Source organism: Gopherus flavomarginatus, chromosome 7, assembly GCF_025201925.1.
Source record: "Gopherus flavomarginatus isolate rGopFla2 chromosome 7, rGopFla2.mat.asm, whole genome shotgun sequence".
Classification (NCBI taxonomy): domain Eukaryota; kingdom Metazoa; phylum Chordata; order Testudines; family Testudinidae; genus Gopherus; species Gopherus flavomarginatus.
In genome coordinates this window covers 70,863,021-70,883,359 of record NC_066623.1, presented here as the reverse complement: position 1 = coordinate 70,883,359, position 20,339 = coordinate 70,863,021, and the positions used below count along the sequence as shown (strand labels likewise).

The following is a 20,339-nucleotide window of genomic DNA, read 5'->3' as shown; positions in this document are numbered from 1 at the left end:
TTGCCCTGTTGGCCGAGTATTCACCCCGATGTAGAAGACTTGGGTTCAGTTTTCACATATACCCCAATCTGATATGACACAGGGAGTTGAACCCAAACCTCTCATAAGCATGCCCCTAACCCTTAAGATAATTTTTCTCTCTCTCAACTTTGCCTGTTGATCCCATTCCACTTTTATATTAAATAATTAAACAGTCATTGCGCGTAGATATTGAAAATGACTCTATGGCCCCGTGGTTAGGGAAGCATAAGAATGGTCATACTGGGTCAGACCAATGGCCCATCTAATCCAGTATCCTGTCTTCCAACAATGACCAATGCCAGGTTCTTCAGAGGGAATGAACGGAACAGATAATCATTTAGTAATCCATCTCTTGTAGCCTGTTCCAGCTTCTGGAAAACGGAGAATAGGAACACTTCAGAGGATGGTTTTGCAACTGTGCCCATCCTGGCTAATAGCCATTGATAGCCCTATCCTCCATGAATGTATCTAGTTCCTTGCTGAACCCTGTTATAATCTTAGTCTTCACAACATTCTCTGACAAAGAGTTTCACAGGTTGTGTGTTGCGTGAAGAAATACTTCCTTTTGTTTGTTTTAAACCTGCTGCCTATCAATTTCATTTGGTGACTCCTAGTTCTTGTGGTATGAGGAGGAGTAAAGTACACTTCATTATTTACTTACTCCACACCAGTCATAATTGTATAGTTCTCTATCATATCTCCCCTTAGTCATTTCTTTTCCAAGCTGAAAAGTCCCAGTTTTACTAATTTTTCCTCATATGGAATCTGTTTCATACTCCTAATCATTTTTGTTTCCCCTTTATGTACCTTTTCCAATATATATATATACACATAATTTTGAGATGAGGTGACCAGATCTGCATCAGTATTCAAGATGTGGATGTACCATAGATTTATATAGAAGCAATATATTTTCTGTCTTCTCTATCCCTTTCCTAATGATTCCACACATTCCATTAGCTTTATTGACTGCCGTTGCACATTGAGTGGATGTTCAAAAGTATCCACAATGACGCCAAGATCTTTCTTGAGTGGTAACAGCTAATTTAGACCCCATCATTTTATGTGTATGTGGGATTATGTATTCCAATGTGTATTACTTTGCATTTATCAACATTGAATTCCATATGGCACTTTGTTGCCCAGTCACCCAGATTTCCGAGACTCTCTCAGATGTGGGAGTCCCAAGTTCAAGTCCCCATTCTAATGATGTTTTAATTAGTTAGGCAGACAAAGTGGAACAGCTACAATTGGAGACTTAAGAAAGACATATGCCAGAATAACCTATTGCCTAGTAGTCAGTGAATCACCTGGGTGACCTGACTACAAGTCCAGCCCCGCAGCAGGCTTTTGACTTAGGTAGGGTGTGTGTGTGTGGGGGGGGTATAATGGCACCATCACCATGTAGTGGTGTGTATTTTATGAGAAAATGCTGACCTCACTTAGGTGCTTAACTCTAGGAAACTGTGTGTATCCTGAGTGGCGAAAAGTGCTCAACTGCCACTGAGGGGTAAGGCTTAGGCCACAACCTTGTCCTTGGCATTCCATATTGTCTGGCTTAAGTGCCCTCTTGCTCAACCTATTGGCTTTTGTGAATCCCAGTCTAAGGGTACATGTGGTACCCAGCTCCCATGTATGTACCCACACTAACTCAGCCCAATCTGGCACCAAAAAGTAGCCAGTGGAGTTGCAGCACCAGCAATAGCTTAGGCTCACCACCCAAGTAGGTAGCTGAGGGTCTGGTGGGGTTGTACTCATGGAAGCTAAGCTAAGCTAGTGCCTGTGCAGTGCTAGCCTGAGAACAGCTAGGGCAAGTATGTCTATGGAAGCAGGGAATCACTCCTCCAAACTCAAATATAGATGTACCTATGTGGAAGTGGAGAAAGAGATAAAAGGAATTTGACTATAGAAATCTTAGTCTCTAGGAATAGAGAGCAAGAGTCAGGCTAACTCTAACAGCTAATAACGTGAGACTTCCAAGCAGGGCCTGGACGAGTGGAAAAGAATTGTAAGAGATGCTGTTATTCGACCTTGTGTTAGATAAGAATAGAATGCAGACTGTAGCAGAAATTGCTGAGAAAAGTAAGATATCAGAAAGGAATATGTATAAACAAAATGGAGTTGTTGATCATTACTGTATGTCACAAAAGGTATAAATGCTTGCCTTAATTATTTAATCTAACAGAGACCTACCTCAGGAGAGGAAACTCTGCCCATGTGTACTCTAACTGCAGTTTCTCGAAATAAACTGCCTCTGGCTTGTTGCTTTAACCGCAGAGAGAACTCATTTTTTTCCTATACCTAGGGTCACTGACTCTCCCTGTGCATTGAATAGGGAGCCTGGGTGAGTAAATTAGGACTGTGGATTCCACTAGGAGAATCAGTAATATAAGTGCTACACGCAGTCTTGCAAGAATGTGAAAAGTTTCAAAATTTTGGGGAAAGTAAATGCACAGTTTTTTCAGCTCTATTGTGTAAGTGTGCTTACTGGCGTATGCCACAGGTCCAGAATTTGATCCATTCCCTACCTATAGCATCCCCTCAGTCTTCACTTTATCTTCATGTATTTGTCTGTATGGAATCTGATAACGATTCATCTTTATCAAAACACTAGTCTAATTTCCAGTTTATTGCATACAGTGGAAAATAGGAATAGACAATTTATTCACACACTGTCAAATGCATGTATCATGTTGATATTCAAATTAGCCGCAGGCTTTCATCTTTGTCTCCATTTTTCAACAAATCATAAGATTCCTTCTTGCTTTACTATAGATAATGCTGTTAATAAAAAACCCGAAAAAGTCCAAATAACAGACCTTTTAAGAATAGTGGTAAATGAAACATACAAATCTTTAATTTTAAAAAGAAGACATAATTAAGACACTAAGAGTTTAAATTTTAAGCAGAGAAGTCAATGTTTTCTGTACAACTGTGCTAGATGACAGGATCATTTTTTGGTTACATGGACTAAAATATTTGGAAGAATGATCACCAGCAGCTAATAGTGATGGGCAGAACTCAAAAAAACCTCCATGCATATCCCAAACATTTTGATGTGGTGATTGGGCTTAAAAATCTCTCACGATTAATGATTCTAATGAGACTTCCTGGAGTTCCTGATTTGGGCTGGAGGGAAATACTACTGCTTTCTTTTTCAGTGAGCAGGAAGTGTGTAATTCAAGATGCGCAGATGTGTATGATTTCCCTTAAAATTTCCTTTTCTAAATATAAAAAGTTGTAGTTTGATCTGAGTGTGAACTTATTTGCCGATCTGTTGTTACTATTTTATGACTATATATTTTAAACCGTTGTGACCAATGATAAAAAACGTGACTGAACTGAAACATGTAATCAATTTAAGCTAAAATACTGACAAAGGACATAATGTGTGAACATTACAAATAACTAGTCAGAGGATTCTGAGCCTCAGATCTCAGTTAAAATTATCTGATTGATGCTTCTTTTTATTCATCCTGAAGTACCTGTCAGAGAGAGAACAAACACTAGAAAATCAGTTTAGTACATGTCAATTTTTTAAAACAAATATTATATGCAACTTCCCTATGGACTGCACAGGAACAGACTATTGATTTCAACAGAATGGCATAAAACTTATACTGGATTGTTTTAACCTTTTTTGGAAAGTAAATGGGAACAAACTCCATCAAATATTATTGCAGTTACTCCAAACTGCAGCGGTTCAACTACTTCTTATATTAAAAATGATTACTTATTTTGAAGTAGCACAGAAAACCATACATTGATTGAATACATATTACTGTATTTTATCAGTATCCATGGTGTAGTTATTAGCATTTGAAGGTGATGGAGTTTTTGGAACAGGGATCTTGAACCTGTTTCGGTCCATGACTTCTTATCAGCTGGTTCCAGCCAGCCTTCTTCATATGTATGCATGAATTATTTGCTTCTGTTCCCATAATGCTATAAAGGAGGTGTCATTTCTCACATCAGTTTACAAAAGGTGATGTGGGAATTGCCACAATGATATAGTCATCCTAATATTGGAAGATCTGGAGTTATGAGTATTCTTTGTCAGAAGACAGGAGAACTAGAATGATGTAAGACAAAATATATTTTTTCATCCATAAATGTGACAGCATTGTTGCACTGGAGATAGAGTAGCTTGCCATAAGTAGGTCTGATCGATGGGCAGTCACAGACCTCAGTGAAACTGATGGGCATGATACTTATCTTTCATTCAGGCTAAATGAGGAAGCAGTTACATGCCCCTTTGTCTAGTGATAGCTGACACAATGGAAACTACTGCCCATGGACTAGACCATATGCAAGGCGTGGGCAAAGGCTAGAGCAATTCTGATTGAGTGGTTTCTCTAGGGATTGACAATGGGAGGGCTGGGGATTAAATGAGGGAGGGATGGAGAGTGTGTGCATGCATGTATGAATGTGTGAGCATGCCAGAAAGCTATGGAGAGACAGCAATAGACTTATTGGTAGCATGGCCCTGACAGAAAAGATCTTTTTGGTCAGACTGGTGAATGTAAAGGTAGGCTTGGAATTGTGAGCAAGGAAACTGCCTCCTGTTGTCTGAGCCAACTGCTCAGAGAAACAGAACTTTGTGTCCATTCTTTGTAAATAACAAGGGCTGTGTCATGGAAATACTTGATACTACACCAATTTTTTCCTCTCAACTTAAAAAATGGTGAAAGACCCTGAATATTGGCTAAAGGCTTAGGCTAAAAAGCGCAAAGTCAAAGATGACCAAAAGGAATTAAAACAGCAGCTAAAACATGACCTGGAGACTTTGCAAAAGGTATTGAAGTGACAGTGGGAGGTTTACCAGAAAGGACTGAGAGATGACATGCAGTCTAAGGCCATGTCTAAACTAATAGTTATGTTGGTAAAATTTTGTTGCTCAGGGATGTGAAAAAATACCCCCCGAGCAACATAACTTTTGCCATCATAAGCGCACACATGCACAGAGCGATGTCAATGAGAGATCTCACTGAGTTGGTTTGACTATGTCGACAGGAAAGCTCTCTCTCATTGGCATAATTTTTTTCATAGATTCATAGACTCTAGGACTGGAAGGGACCTCGAGAGGTCATCGAGTCCAGTCCCCTGCCCTCATGGCAGGACCAAATACTGTCTAGACCATCCCTGATAGACATTTATCTAACCTACCCTTAAATATCTCCAGAGATGGAGATTCCACAACCTCCCTAGGCAATTTATTCCAGTGTTTAACTACCCTGACAGTTAGGAACTTTTTCCTAATGTCCAACCTAAATCTCCCTTGCTGCAGTTTAAGCCCATTGCTTCTTGTTTCTCCCTCCTCCTTATGACACCATTTTAGATACCTGAAAACTGCTATCATGTCCCCTCTCAGTCTTCTCTTTTCTAAACTAAATAAACCCAATTCTTTCAGCCTTCCTTCATAGGTCATGTTCTCAAGACCTTTAATCATTCTTGTTGCTCTTCTCTGGACCCTTTCCAATTGCTCCACATCTTTCTTGAAATGCGGTGCCCAGAACTGGACACAATACTCCAGTTGAGGCCTAACCAATGCAGAGTAGTGCAGAAGAATGACTTCTCGTGTCTTGTTTACAACACACCTGTTAATGCACCCCAGAATCACGTTTGCTTTTTTTGCAACAGTATCATACTGTTGACTCATATTTAGCTTGTGGTCCACTTTGACCTCTAGATCTCTTTCTGTCATACTCCTTCCTAGACAGTCTCTTCCCATTCTGTATGTGTGAAACTGATTGTTCCTTCCTAAGTGGAGCACTTTGCATTTGTCTTTATTGAACTTCATCCGGTTTACCTCAGACCATTTCTCCAATTTGTCCAGATCATTTTGAATTTTGACCCTGTCCTCCAAAGCAGGCTAGATGAGCACTGTGACAGCACAGAGCGGTATTGGTACAAATGTGCTGCTGTCAGCTTGTAAGTATAGACATGGCCTAAACCTTTCTTCAGGTAGAAGCTACTAAGTATCTGGGCAGACTGAGAAGCCCAGCTGCAATACTCCCACCCTGGAATGGCAAGGCAGATAAATGAGGTGACAAGCAAACTGACTCCCATGGATCAGATGGTTTCCCAGGAAGTAGAGGAGACTAGTGGAACTTTGCCTAACACATAACCTGTTAACAGTGCTTGCTGAAGCAAGGATTTAGGAGCCAAAAATCAGCTTCAGAGGGATATCAAAGGACTGAAGACCACAATAGAAGTCAGCTGTCTGGATGAGGAACCGGGCCAGCCAGAGAAGTTAGGTAAGACAAGACACTTTGCAAAATGTTTCTATCTTGTCTGTAACCCACAGAGGCCCAGATGTTAGAGGTGATTGTCCCTCAAGTAACAGTGTGGTCACTTTGCTTGTGAGCTGCATCTCTTTACCTCAATTTGCAAGAAGTCTGGATTAGGATCCATGCTTTCTCATGAGTTTGTATGGTACTCATCACAACAGTGTCACTTGGCCATGCATTTTTGTATTTTTTAAACCCTAGAATTCCTCAGTAAAAATTAAGAAATCTTTTAGTCAGATGATTCACCAGTACTGTAGTGTAAATAGAGATTACTTACCTTTTTCCTTACATTTAGGATATGCTAATTTTCCCTCCATACACTGTACTCTAAGTGCAGAAGATATTGGATCCCTCTCATATCCCCGTTTACAGTCAAATTCAATAAAATCTCCACTTTCTGAATACAGTTTAGTGGCCTGCATCCATTTCAGCTCAATATTGTTTTTCTCCATGTCTTCTGGGGATGCTGTACATGGCTCTGGAAAAAGAAAAATGTAATGTCATTATGTACATGTGAATCTATTATTGGAAATTTGATTAACTATATTGACACTGACCCTGTCCCCGAATGCTTTACATAGTTAGATAAAACAGGGAAATATTTTCAGGCAAGATTTGAAAAGGAAAGGAGAGGAGGAACAGCTGAGAGAACAAAAAGGAACTCTAGAGGAGGCTTTCACACCAAACTGTGTGATATTGTGGGAAGGGACTCAGAGGAGACTGAGGTAGATGAACAGAGAGGATTTGATTCCATTTTACTTTGTGGCTCCTTTGTGACACTCAGTTGATGCAAATGGGCCAGAACCTAACTATACCTGGCCAACAGAATACTCTCCATGCGGAAGGATGCTTTTTGCTGGTATAAAGCTAGCAAATCAAGCTCCCCATTGTCATCCCCCACCCCTTTTTCAGGTGACAAGGCAGGGGAGATCGAGGACATGTCAGGTTATTCCCAAGATGTGAAGTCAAGTCCAGGACAAAGCAGCCATTTTCTCATCTCACTCTGAGCATATGGAGGTTAGAAAGACACTGGAGTGGACCAGACTGCATTAGCTTTATGCCATTAAAGCTCCCCCTAAGCAAAAGCGGAATCCGCTGCTGTTCATGCCAGCATCATGTCTACTCCTAGCTCTAAAGAGCAATGACCAATATTCCTCCTGCCATTCTATAAGTTACTGAAATGTAGTTCAAAGCATCAACTCTAACTGAAAGCTTTTCAACTAAAAATATATTTGAATACATCTTTTCACTTACAGTAAACATTGGTTTTATTGCAGTGGGTTTTTACAGGTTTTAACTGAGATTATTGTGGGGATACATTCTAAATATTTATAATGGCATGGCTGTTTGCCATTTCCTGATCTTTTAAAAAAAAAAAAAAAAAAAAAAAAAAGGACAAAAGGAGAGTCTTCCCCTAACATATTCCTGTCTAAATCAGGAGTAACTCCATTCAGACTGATGGAATTAATGTGGTGTTATACCAGTACAAGTGACATCAGAATTGGGCTCATAATTTGAAAAATACATACTCACCACAGTTCTTTTTTATATAATATATTTTTGTACCTACCTAAGCAAACTGGTGGTTCTGTCCATTGGCCAGACTCGCAGCGAACAAATTGAGATCCCTTCATTACATGTAAACTTTTGCATTTGTATTGCACAGCTAAACCTGATTCATATACTTGCTGTACAAACTCAATGGTGTCTCCATTATCAATAATAGGTGGGGGTCCACACTTTCCAGCAGCCTCTAAAAGTAAGTATAGAAATAGAGAATATTTGCATCAGCGATTATTTACAATAAACGTTGTAAGATCACAAACATTACACAATAGCGCTATCAATATACTCTGACAGAGCAGGAAAAATCCCAAGGGAAAAGCAAAAAAGAATCAGCCTGATATTGGAATTGAACACAAAAGACTAAAAGTTTTATCTTTATAGTTGAAGCAGCATGATGTTTGTTTATTAACAACTAACACTACAGAACTGATGGCAGAAAATGTAGGTTAGTTTGAGATCTTTTGGGTTAGTCATCTCTGCCCTACTAATCCCACCATTCTGCCTTAACCACTCCCCTCCTCAGGCTCATGTGGACCAATCAACCTGCTTTTTGTCACTGAGAAGTACATCCATGTATAGTACCTATTCTCTCCATGACCATATTACCATGTACGGCATTTGATGCACTCAGCACTTGTCTCAGACTATTGTAAATTATGACATTACCGTGGCATCTGAATATTGAGAGAAGAGCAAGACTGAGGATACAATAATGAGAACAGGACACTGACTAAATAGAAGCTGGGATAATACAGGCCAAAGGAGTGGAATATGAAACTCAGAGTGACACTAGAGAGATAAATGGGCATGAATAGTAAAAAAATGAGGGGAGAAAGAAAAGAATGTATCTGAGGACAGAATCTCTTGATGTCCCTATAACTGATGAACTCATAAATGTAGCTAAGCTTTGCCCTTTGAAAAGGTCCCTCAGTGAGGTGGATTTTAAAAATAATTAATAGAGAAGCCAAACTCATAAACTGAAATTTACTTTCAAATGCTAGCTCCCATTTCCTCTCTCTGCTTCTTTTCTCATAGAAAGGGATGTGGGATTAGGGCAAACAAGGTAAATTTTTGAAAACACAAAGGTTACAAATTAACACGAGTAGTACAAAAGCTTTACTTGTACTGATCATATGATTTGAGAGGTTTGCCTGAGACCTTTTTGCTTGATGACCCGCTTCTTTTGCCTTATGTCTCATCCCTAGATCTCACTTTTAGAAATGTGAATTTCTGGCACTGGTGGCCATTTTGAAAAAAAGTTTTGCCCTTCTATTTAATGTATTCTTATTACATGCACTAGAATGAAAGAAATATGTTTCTTGCCCTTTCCTCCTTCTAGAAAGAAAACATTTTATATATTTAGTGAAATTCTAAATAAAGTCTAGTAAACAAGTGTACAAAGTTTTAACAGAAAAATAAAGAGAGGCTAATATGCATCTTTAGAGAAAAATGACAGTTAGTACATTAATAGTTTACAGAAATCTTAGTAATGGCTGAATAAAGAAGTGTTAAGACATAGGTGAATATTTTCCTCATTTTTAAGAGGAAAATATTCTAATAGTACATTTCTATAGGAGAATATACAGAGGATTATTTTTAGGGGGAAAATATGCAGTTAGTACAATTTTAAATAAAGTTGATGAAACAATTCCACAAAGAATTATTGATGAATGATTAAATTATTTAATGACTATTTAGAAATGCACTAGCTGCATGAAAAGCATATATTCTACTAAAAGTACAGCATTCTATGTATTAATACTTCTCCTTTATGCCTCTATCATTAAGACTTTGTATAATTATGTAATGACTATTTAAAAATACAGTAAATGCACAAGAATATTTTCAGCTAAAACTCTGATTTTATATGAACATTTCTCCTTTATTCCTCTGACCTTAAGGTTTTACTTAGAAATGTACTAGCTGCATAAAAACAATATTTTTTTATAAAATGAAATAATTATGTCTGTCAATTAATCACAGTTATCTCGTACAACCAGGATCTGCTCCAGGCACCAGCTGAGCAAGCTCGTGCTTGGGGTGGCAGATTCCAAGGGGCAGCATTCCCTCAAAGCTTTTTTTTTTTTTAATTGCTTCGCTGCTCCAGCCACCCTTTAGGGCAGTGGCGCAGAGGAGAGAAGCGCCCTGCTGGGAGCGGACTGTGCCCTCCGTCTGCCTCAGCTGCTGCCAGGTCTGTAGCAAGCCTGGCAGAGCAGCCCGCATCCTTCCCTACCTGCCGACCGAAGCGGTGCGGAGCCCTCCTGGCAGGGAGTGCGGCGGAAGCCCTGACTGCCCTCCTGCTTTCCTCTGCTCCCTCCCCCGCCCCTCTGCTACCCAGGGCACATCTGCAGCACCGGGAGTCCCCCTCCACCTGCTATGCTGCTCTGGCCACCCCTTGGGTTTGCTTTTTTTGCTTGAGGTGGCAAAAAAGCTGAAGCTGACCCTGCGCACAACTAACTCAAAACAGATTAATTCAAAATTAATTGTGATTAATCACAGCTTCAGTTGCCCTGTTAAGCAATAACAGAATACTAATTTAAATTAATTATAAATATTTTGGATGTTTTTTCAACATTTTCAGATATATTGATTTCAATTACAACATAGAATACAAAGTGTACAGTGCTCACTTTATATTATTTTTATTACAAATATTTGCACTGAAAAAAAGAAACAAAAGAAATAGTATTTTTCAATTCACCGCAGACGAGTACTGTAGTGCAATCTCTTTATCATGAAAGTGCAATTTACATATGTAGTTTTTTTGTTACATAACCGCACTCTAAAACAAAACAAAGTCCACTCAGTCCTACTTCTTGTTCAGACAATCACTAAGACAAACAAGTTTGTTTACATTTATGAGCGATAATGCTGCCAGCTTCTTATTTACAATGCCACATGAAAGTGAGAAAAGGCATTCACATGGGACTGTTGTAACTGGCATTGCAAGTTATTTGTGCGCCAGAAATGCTAAACATTCATATGCCCCTTCATGCTTCAACTACCAATGTAGAGGACTGCTATTAAAACTGGGATTAATTACGATATTTTTATTTTGTAATTAATTGTGATTAATTTTGTAATTGTTTGACAGCCCTAGAAATAATCCATATTAACATATATGTATTTCACTTTTTGTTCTGCCATTACTACATTACATTGCCCTGGGGCAGAAGCAGAAAATGTTACAGAAGTTTCTGAAAGTCACGGATTCCATGACTTCCGTGACCTCCGTGACATAATCTTAGCCTTAGTCAAGGTACCAATCATTGTAAACACTAGTTGCAGATTACTATCTAGTTAGTTTTTAGAATCACAATTTTGGCTTTCAGAAAAAGGTGCTGTTACTCTGCAGATTTATTTTTAATATAAATATTCACATTCACCCAGACACCAATCCTGGTATGTCAAAAACCAAAAAATAGGAACCAGTAGAGTTGTCATAACCTTAGTCCCAGATTTGGACCTTAGCGTCCAAAATATGGGGGTTAGCATGAAAACCTCCAAGCTTAGTTACCAGCTTGGACCTGGTACCTGCTGCCACCACCCAAAAAATTAGAGTGTTTTGGGGCACTCTGGTCCCCCTGAAAAACCTTCCCTGGGGACCCCAAGACCCAAATCCCTTGAGTCTCAAAACAGAGGGAAATAATCCTTTTTCCCTTCCCCCCTCCAGGTGCTCCTGGAGAGATACACAGACACAAGCTCTGTGAATCCAAACAGAGTGACTCCCCCTCTCTGTTCCCAATCCTGGAAACAAAAAGTACTTTCCTATTCCCCCAGAGGGAATGCAAAATCAGGCTAGCAAATCCAACACACAGATCTCCCCAATTCTTCTTCGAGTGATTGCTCATATCCATTCCAGTTAGGTGTACGCGCCGCGCGTGCACATTCGTCGGAAAACTTTTACCCTAGCAACTCAGTGGGCCGGCAGGTCGCCCCCTAGAGTGGCGCCACCATGGCGCTCGATATATACCTCTGCCGGCCCACCCGCTCCTCAGTTCCTTCTTACCGCCCGTGTCGGTCGTTGGAACAGTGGAGCGCGGCTTAGCTGACCTCCACTTCCCTAGCTACTCGTATTTCTCGTATATAGTTACGCAGTTATAACCCTTTTATTTATATATTTGTATAGTTATCCGTTTTCTTTGCTAACATGGTTAGTTTAGTTAGCGGGGTTCGGGAAGTAGCCCCTTCCATGAACCCGGTCCCGGAGCCCATGCGGGGCTCACCGGTTTTTCGAATGGGCCGGCGTGCCAGAAGCCGCGGCCGAAGGGAGATCCACACGACTCCTGTTTCAAGTGCCTCAGGGAATCACACTTGACAGCTAAGTGCCCCATTTGCAAGGCTTTTAAGCCGAGAACAAAACGGTGTGGGATTTTCACTTACCCCTCCACCTGGGGCGCCGAGCGATGATCAAGCGGCGGGCAGTAGCGCCTCCTTGGCACCGGACCCCGCCGATACTACCAAGGCCTTTCGGCACCGGCCGTCGCCGGCACCGATATCGGCTCGGCACCGCTCCCTTCTTCCGAGGTCGAGAGAGCCTACGATTCCTGCTGGTGCCTGATGGCTCCCCGGCACGCGCCGTGGTTGAGACCCCCTGCTCCTGCTGCTTCCGTGCCATCTGCATCGCAGCCAGGGAGCTCGTCTAAGTTGGATTACCTGGCACCGACACCTGCAGAGGCACCGATGACGTCGACACCGTCGTTTCCAGTCCCCCAGGGCCACGGAATCCGGTGCCTGGCAGCTCCCCGGCACGCGCCGTGGTAGAGCTTACTGCTCCTGCTGCTTCCGTGCCAACGGCACCGCAGCCAGAGAGCTCATCTAAGACGGATCACCCGGCACCGATGACGTCGGCACCGTCGATCCCGGTCCCACGAGGGCCGTGGAATCCGGTGCCTGACGGCTCCCCGGCACGCGCCGTGGTTGAGCTCCTGCTCCTGCTGCTTCCGTGCCAGCGGCACTGCAGCCAGTGAGCCCGTCTAGGTCGGATCGCCCGGCACCCACACCTGCTGAGGCATCGACGACGTCGGCACCGTCAATCCCGGTCCCGTAAGGGCCGTAGAATCCGGTGCCTGACGGCTCCCCGGCACGCGCCGTGGTTGAGCTACTGCTCCTGCTGCTTCCGTGCCAGCGGCACTGCAGCCAGTGAGCCCGTCTAGGTCGGATCGCCCGGCACCCACACCTGCTGAGGCATCGACGACGTCGGCACCGTCAATCCCGGTCCCGTAAGGGCCGTAGAATCCGGTGCCTGACGGCTCCCCGGCACGCGCCGTGGTTGAGCTACTGCTCCTGCTGCTTCCGTGCCAGCGGCACCGCAGCCAGAGAGCTCGTCTGAGTCAGATCGCCCGGCACCGACGCCTGCTGCGGCACCGATGACGTCGGCACCGCCGATCCCGGTCCTACGAAGGCCGTTAGGATCCGGTGCCTGACGGCTCCCCGGCACGCGCCGTGGTTGAGTTACTGCTCATGCTGCTTCCGTGCCAACGGCACCGCAGCCAGAGGGCTCCTCTGAGTCGGATCGCCCGGCACCGACGTCTGCTGCGGCACCGATGACGTCGGCACCGTCGGTCCCGGTCCCACGAGGGCCGTTAGGATCCAGGGCCTGAGGGCTCCCCGGCACGCGCCGTGGTTGAGAGCCCTGCTCCTGCTTCCGTGCAACCTGCATCGCAGCCAGAGGGCTAGTCTCGGTCGGATTGCCCAGCACCGACGCCTCTGAGGCACCGACAATGTCGGCACCGTCGATTCCGGTCCCACAAGGACTATCGAATCCGGTGCCTGACGGCTCCCCGGCACGCGCCGTGGTTGAGCTTATTGCTCCTGCTGCTTCCGTGCCGACGGCACCGCAGCCAGCCAGCTTATCTAACTCGGATCGCCCGGCACCGAACCTCGGTACCGTCAACCCCGGTCCCACAAGGGCCGTCGAATCCGATGCCTGACAGCTCCCCACTATGCGCTGTGGTTGAGCCTGCTGTTCCCTCCACGCCGGAGACGTTACCGACGGCGAGGAATTTCATTGCCATGACAGAGTCGATGCTGCCTGATACAGTCTCTTCAGGTGACCGTCCTCTGTCAGCACAGCAGAGCGGCACCGTTCATGATTACGGTCCCGCAGGCACTCCAGGTTCTGTCGACACGCCCGGCACCATCGGCAGTCCCGATGCTGTTTCCTCATCGGTACTGGTCACACTCGCTGCACCGCCCGGTATTCCGTTCGCCGACCTGCTGTCGGCACCGTTCCGACTCCCGGCGCCGCGGCGGATACCTTGACTCCTGTAGTCTCTCCCCGAGCCTCGAGATCTCGGTTGACCTCCCGGCACCGTTCTGGTTGCGGGTCTGGATCTCATTCCAGGTACCGGTACGCCTCCCGGTGCCGGTCCCCGGTGCCGAGTTGGGCAAGGTCCGAGTGAGTCAGAGACTCTGCCTGTGCCTTCTTTAGTACCTCCGTGGCAGTCCGCACACGCATCTGTGTCATTCCATATGCGCAGATTCTATGCTCAGGACCATGATCCTGACATCATGGCCAGCGGGCGCCCGCCCCAATGCCGAAAGAGGCTTGGCGCATGGGCTTGCTTGGCCGCCAGGGTACTCTGCAGAGGCCCTACAGTTCTAGGTAGCAAAGCAACAAGCCTTGCTTAGCTGCAATACTTATAGCACCGGGGTGAAGGAGTTTTTCCTTCAGACCTCCCGCCAGGAGTCCGCTGCCGTCTCGGAGGACAGAGGAAAGGAGGTTCCCGGAGCGTCCCTCCAGGCCTCGTTGGACGCAGCAGACACTGCGGCCAGGACTCTGGCCTTGGGCGTCGCCATGAGGTGCATGGCTTCAGGTTTCAAACCTCCGACGGGAGCTGCAGTTTGCCATTCAGGATTTACCCTTTGTTGGTAAAGGCCTCGTCGTGGCAGGGACAGCCCCAGGCTGCGAAGCCTGGTGGTCAATGGGCTCCTAATGCGCTCTCTAAGCATGCATACGCCGGCGATTAACCGCAGGCCTTTCTGGCCCCAGCCGCCATACTCTGTGCCTAGCCAGAGGCAGAACTTTGGCTAACGGCAAGGCCAAGGTGGTCGCGGACGAACGTCAGGCCCCCTAAAGAGCCAAGGTCAAGGTCCCTCGTAATTACCACTGGGACCGGAGACGAACCTTCCAAGGTGTACCTGGGGACAGTGTATCACCTTTAATTTGCTCCAGCCCTGTCCCCCTTCGGCGGGCGAAAGGGGCGAGGGGTTTTACTCCCGTTATGCCCTAGTCCCCCACGCGGGCACAGGTCAGACCTTCCTGGTCCTGCAACGGACTCAACCGGTTTAGAATGAGGTTGAAGTTCTGCATGGTATCCCTGGGAACCATTATTCCATCCTAACCTCCTGGGGGCTACTATGCCGCCCTGGATATGAGGGACGCGTACTTTCGTGACGCCATCTTCCCTCCGCACAGGAGGTACCTCCGCTTTATAGCCAACGGTCACTCTCCTGGCTTACGGCCATAGTCGCCGCCTACCATCGATTCGCTTATCCGAGGAGACTCTGAGACACAAACCGCTCAGTGCGTGGACATCGTCACGGTCTTATTCACAGGCCAAGGCCTGATGGTTCCTATAGAGCAATCCACTCTGGTTCCCACGCAGAGGTTGGGCTTCCAAGGGGCTATCCTGGTCTCCTACCCAGCTGGAGCCTGCTTATCACACCTGCGGTTTTAGGCGATGGCAACAATCATAGGAGGTCGAAGGGCTTTCCCAACGACCTCGACTTGTTCTTGTCTCAGTCTCCTGGGTCCAGGGTTGCCCGCAAGTTTGTATCCAAACACGCCACGTTCCGCCTCCGTCCTCGCCAAGTCCGGCCCACCTCGGCGTACCGCCCGGACAGGGAGCCAATGGTCATGGTGGTCACCGTTCCCTCGAACACCATAGACTCCCTAGAGTGGTGGCTACCTCCCTCCCTGATGTGGGCAGGGATGCGGTTTCATCCGCCCCAGCCCTCACTGCCCGGACGACGGACGCGTCATCTCTCTGCTCGAGTGCTCATGGTCACCCCCGGGCTTAAGGCCTTTGGTCTTCTTGGGAGCTGGCATTCCACATCAATGCCCCAAAAATGAGAGTAGTCCGCCTGGCGTGCCAGGGGTTCCGGCGGCAGCTGCGAGGCCGTTGTATCTCGGTGTTTACGGCCAACACAACGGCCATGTGCTTCATGAGTATCCGGGGAGGGACATTGCCCCCCCCCCCCTTTTTTGTCAGGAGGCCATCCATTTCCGGGTCTTTTGCATGGCCCATTCGATGGAGCTGGCGACGTCCTTTCTCCCAGGCGTTCGGAACGTCTTAACGCTTTGCCTCAGCAAGTCTTTCTGGTCTTACGAGCGATCACTCTGCCCCATGTGAGGCGTTCGGCTTTCCGGAAGTTGAGATGTTTCCTCACACAGACCTGTTCGCTCACTGCGAGAGCAGGAAATGTCAGATGTTCTGCTCCTTCCGAGGTCTCTCCGCAGGATCGATCTTGGACGCATTCCTGATGCCGTGGAGAGGCCAATTGCATTATGCCTTCCCACTGTTCCCACTGGTCCGCTAGGTCCTGCTCAAACTCCGCAGGGGCAGAGCGTGCATCGTCATGATCACTCCAGAGTGGTCCAGGCAGCACTGATTTACCATGTTGCTCGGCCTGTCAGTAACAGACCTAATTACCCTTCCACCCCACCCAGACCTCATCACTCAGGGCGACAACGGGCTTTGTCGCTCGGTCCTGCAGCTGGGTTACCTCACGGTGTGGCTGCTGCGTACCTGAGTCGGGGTGACGGGCAGCCTTCCACCTGGTCAACGGTCAGGGCCAGGTGGAAGTGTTTCTTCTACGGCTGCAATACGCTCGATCTTGCTCCTGCTGAGGTCTCGATCCCCTCTATTTGGCCTGCCTCTGGCCTTCAGCGGCAGGGCCTGACGGTATCATTGCTGAGGATACACTTAGCAGCCTCTCTACCTCCCAGCAGGCTAAGGTGGCCGTTCCCTGTTCTCACGATCTATGGGTTCGAGGTCCCTCAAGGGCTTGGAGCGCTCGCACCCTCGGGTGCACCGCCCAGCCCCGACCTGGGAGCTCAGCCTCGTTTTAACCAGACTTATGTCTCCCTCAGTCGAGCCGTTCACGACTGGCCCTCTGCTATGCCTGTCCTGCACGACAACTTTCCTCGTAGCTGTTACGTCTCCTCCCTAAGGGGTTTCGGCCTTTCATGTTACCCACAGCTCAACGCAATGGGCATAACCATTGCACTCCTTGGGCATCTGTGGAGGGCTCGCATTTATATTGTGCTGACAGACCCATCTCCTAAGGTGCCCCGGCTCTGTCGCGGTAGCGGGCCAAAGGAAGGGCTTGCTTGTTTTCCTCTCAGAGGATCTCATCTTGGGTGATGGCGGACATCCCCACTTGTTATGATTTGGCTCATATTTCACCAAGCCACATCACCATGCATTCTACCAGGGCTCAGGCTTCGTCTGCCGCCTTGCTGGCTCGTGTACCTACCCACGAGATCTGTCGCGAAGCTCCATTGGTCCTCGGTCCATACCTTTGCTTCGCAGTATGCCCTGGTTCAACAGTCAAGAGAGGCTGTGGCCTCTGACTCGGCAGTTTTCATTCTGCCGCATTTCACTCCGACCCCACCGCCTACGTAAGGCTTGGGATTCACCTAACTGGAATGGATATGAGCAATCACTCGAAGAAGAAAAGACGGTTACTCACCTTTGTAACTGTTGTTCTTCGAGATGTGTTGCTCATATCCATTCCACACCCGCCCTCCTTCCCCACTGTCGGAGTAGCCGGCAAGAAGGAACTGAGGAGCGGGTGGGCCGGCAGAGGTATATATCGAGCGCCATGGTGGCGCCACTCTAGGGGGCGACCTGCCGGCCCACTGAGTTGCTAGGGTAAAAGTTTTCCGACGAATGTGCACGCGCGGCGCGTACACCTAACTGGAATGGATATGAGCAACACATCTCGAAGAACAACAGTTACAAAGGTGAGTAACCGTCTTTTTCTTCCTCCCACCAATTCCCTGGTGAGTACAGACTCAATTTCCCTGAAATTTCCCAGTAAAGAAAACTTCAACAGGTCTTAAAAGAAAGCTTTATATAAAAAAGAAAGAAAAATACATACAAATGGTCTCTCTGTATTAAGGTGACACAACACAGGGTTAATTGCTTAAAAGAATATTAAATAAACAGCCTTATTTAAAAAGAATACAAATCAAAGCACTCCAGCACTTATATTCATGCAAATACCAAAGAAAAGAAACCATATAACTTACTATCTGATCTCTTTGTCCTTACACTTAGAAACAGAAGACTAGAAAGTAGAAACTGCTTCTCCAAAGCTCAGAGAAAGCAGGCAGACAGACAAAAGACTCAGACACAACCTTCCCTCCACCCAAAGTTGAAAAAATCCGGTTTCCTGATTGGTCCTCTGGTCAGGTGCTTCAGGTGAAAGAGACATTAACCCTTAGCTATCTGTTTATGACAAGAGTGACATCACTTTTTTCTGGAAGCTTAACAATATGCGGCGTTATCCTGGTCCTATTGAAGTCAAACAGTTTCTTCCAATGACTTCACTAATTGTCTCTTGTGTACTGTCCAGCTCATCCGGAAGCGGTAGTGATACTGTGGCCCTAAAAAGGTACCATCATGCAACCTTATTCACATTACATTGTGGGTCAAATCCTGAAGTCCTAACATCAGACTAGTGAAACGCCAACAGACCCCAGTCATCAAAGGGCAGGATCGAACCTGAGACCTCTGAGCTAAATGCACAAGCCTCTACGGCATGACCTAAAAGCCATATGGCCCTTAGCTAACACTGTAGCAGATTCATTAATCCCTAAGTCGCCTCCTTGCTACTAGAGGGGACAGAGCACCACACCCGGGAGGTGTGTGGGCTACACTAGGTACACTGAAGTCAATGTTAACTACTCAAAATGAGCAGTGGTGGCAAAATTTGGCCCTCAACCTTTACTCAGAAATTACTCAGGCCAAATTCCCATTGAAATCCACTGAGGGTTTACTGGAATAAGGAGCTTAGGGTCTGGTCCAATGTGAGAATTTTCTCATTAATGCTCCACATGACCATTGCCAAGAACATCACAGACTAGAAATAGATTTGCTTTCTGGCTTTCAAGTGAGCATAAAGTTGTACATTAAAAGAAGAGACATGGGGAAGCAAACTCTTCTGAATGAGAGTGAAGTTTTTTTATTCTAACATTATCATCACTAGTGGGCTATTTTAGAAATAGAAAAGTAAAATACCTTTGCATTCTGGTGGTTGGGACCACTTCCCTTGTTTACATCTTACCGTCGGAGACCCAATAAGGCTCAGACCTTGTGTACATCGATAACGCACTCTATCACCGGGGAAATACCTTTGCTGCTTACCACCTACACTCCTACCATGAGAAATCTCTGGTGCAGGTCCACATCTCATATCTGAAAAGAAATATGAAAACACAATCACTGACACATTCCCATGAAGGACATCAGGTTAGCACTTACCGTATTGCATTAGTTGTGTACAAATTCTATTCAAATCCTCTAGGAATTAACCAGTCCTGTTTAACAGAAATTTTAAATTGTAGGGGGGTGACAAAAAGGCTATCCAATAGTGAATTGTTTTGGGTTAAGATTTGTGGATGTGTTAAGATGCAAGTCAAACAAAATTATCAAGTTTCTGGAAAACAATTCATGCTTGACAAGTCAATCTTCATTCTGTTGGAAACTTTCTGACAAGCTCTCTACACTTCACATTGTGCTCTTCCTCCCTAACCCACTCAGAGTTTATGCTCTGGGGCTGAGGTGACTATGCCAATTAGACTGTGGCAAGTTCTCCCCCAGAAATAACAAGGGCAAAGCCATGTAAGCTTCTGCAATAACTTCTTCTGTTTCCCTTCCATGCAAAGGTGGTAGGGCCTTCAGGACTCCAAATCTGTAGCTCTCAGGTGACTAACCAGAGGAAAGGAGTGTCTTTCCAGTTTTCATTCTGGCCCCTGACAACACAGCCCCAACATGTGGCCAACTAATGGTTCTCAAATCCATGAGGAGACTTTACAATGTCAGTGGCCACTGTCAGCTCTGCTTAAAGAAAGAATCATTGTAAAAAGAGCAGCAGGGAGCTGGTTTCTCCCTTGGAGCATCAAAACCTCCTCTTTTGACTGTTCTGTGTCAGTGGCACTGCTAGTTACTATAATGAGATACTCTATACATATTTTCAGTACAAGGATCAGAGAATGACCTACCTGCTTGACAGACCACCTTCTTTCCCAAGAGATATTGGCATTAGAACCAGTGAAGGCCCTGGAGGTGTGGCTGCATTGAGTGCTAGGGCTTCACAAAATTGGCAACTCTCCAAAAGCTAGGCAGTCCAATCTGGGCAGAACTGGGCCAATGAGACTTTGTGGAGAGGTTTATAAGCATATGCTGCACCTTCCTTGAAAGGACAAGCAGCTAAGGGTACAGCACAACT

At 45.8% G+C, this 20,339-nt stretch overlaps 1 protein-coding gene across 2 annotated transcripts in view; it reads right to left on the bottom strand.

Moving 5' to 3' along the window:
* Positions 1-2,856: 2,856 nt before the first annotated feature.
* The window catches only part of LOC127054941 (complement factor H-like), a 104,439-nt gene continuing 86,956 nt past the window's right edge, over positions 2,857-20,339 (bottom strand). For both annotated transcript variants that reach the window (XM_050961363.1, XM_050961364.1), the window contains 4 exons: positions 19,130-19,306; positions 7,882-8,064; positions 6,589-6,789; positions 2,857-3,506 (listed from right to left, as the gene is read on the bottom strand). In XM_050961363.1, coding sequence (XP_050817320.1) covers positions 3,493-3,506; positions 6,589-6,789; positions 7,882-8,064; positions 19,130-19,306 — 575 coding nt within the window. In that variant the 3' untranslated portion in view covers positions 2,857-3,492. The remainder of the gene's footprint in view (positions 3,507-6,588; positions 6,790-7,881; positions 8,065-19,129; positions 19,307-20,339) is intronic.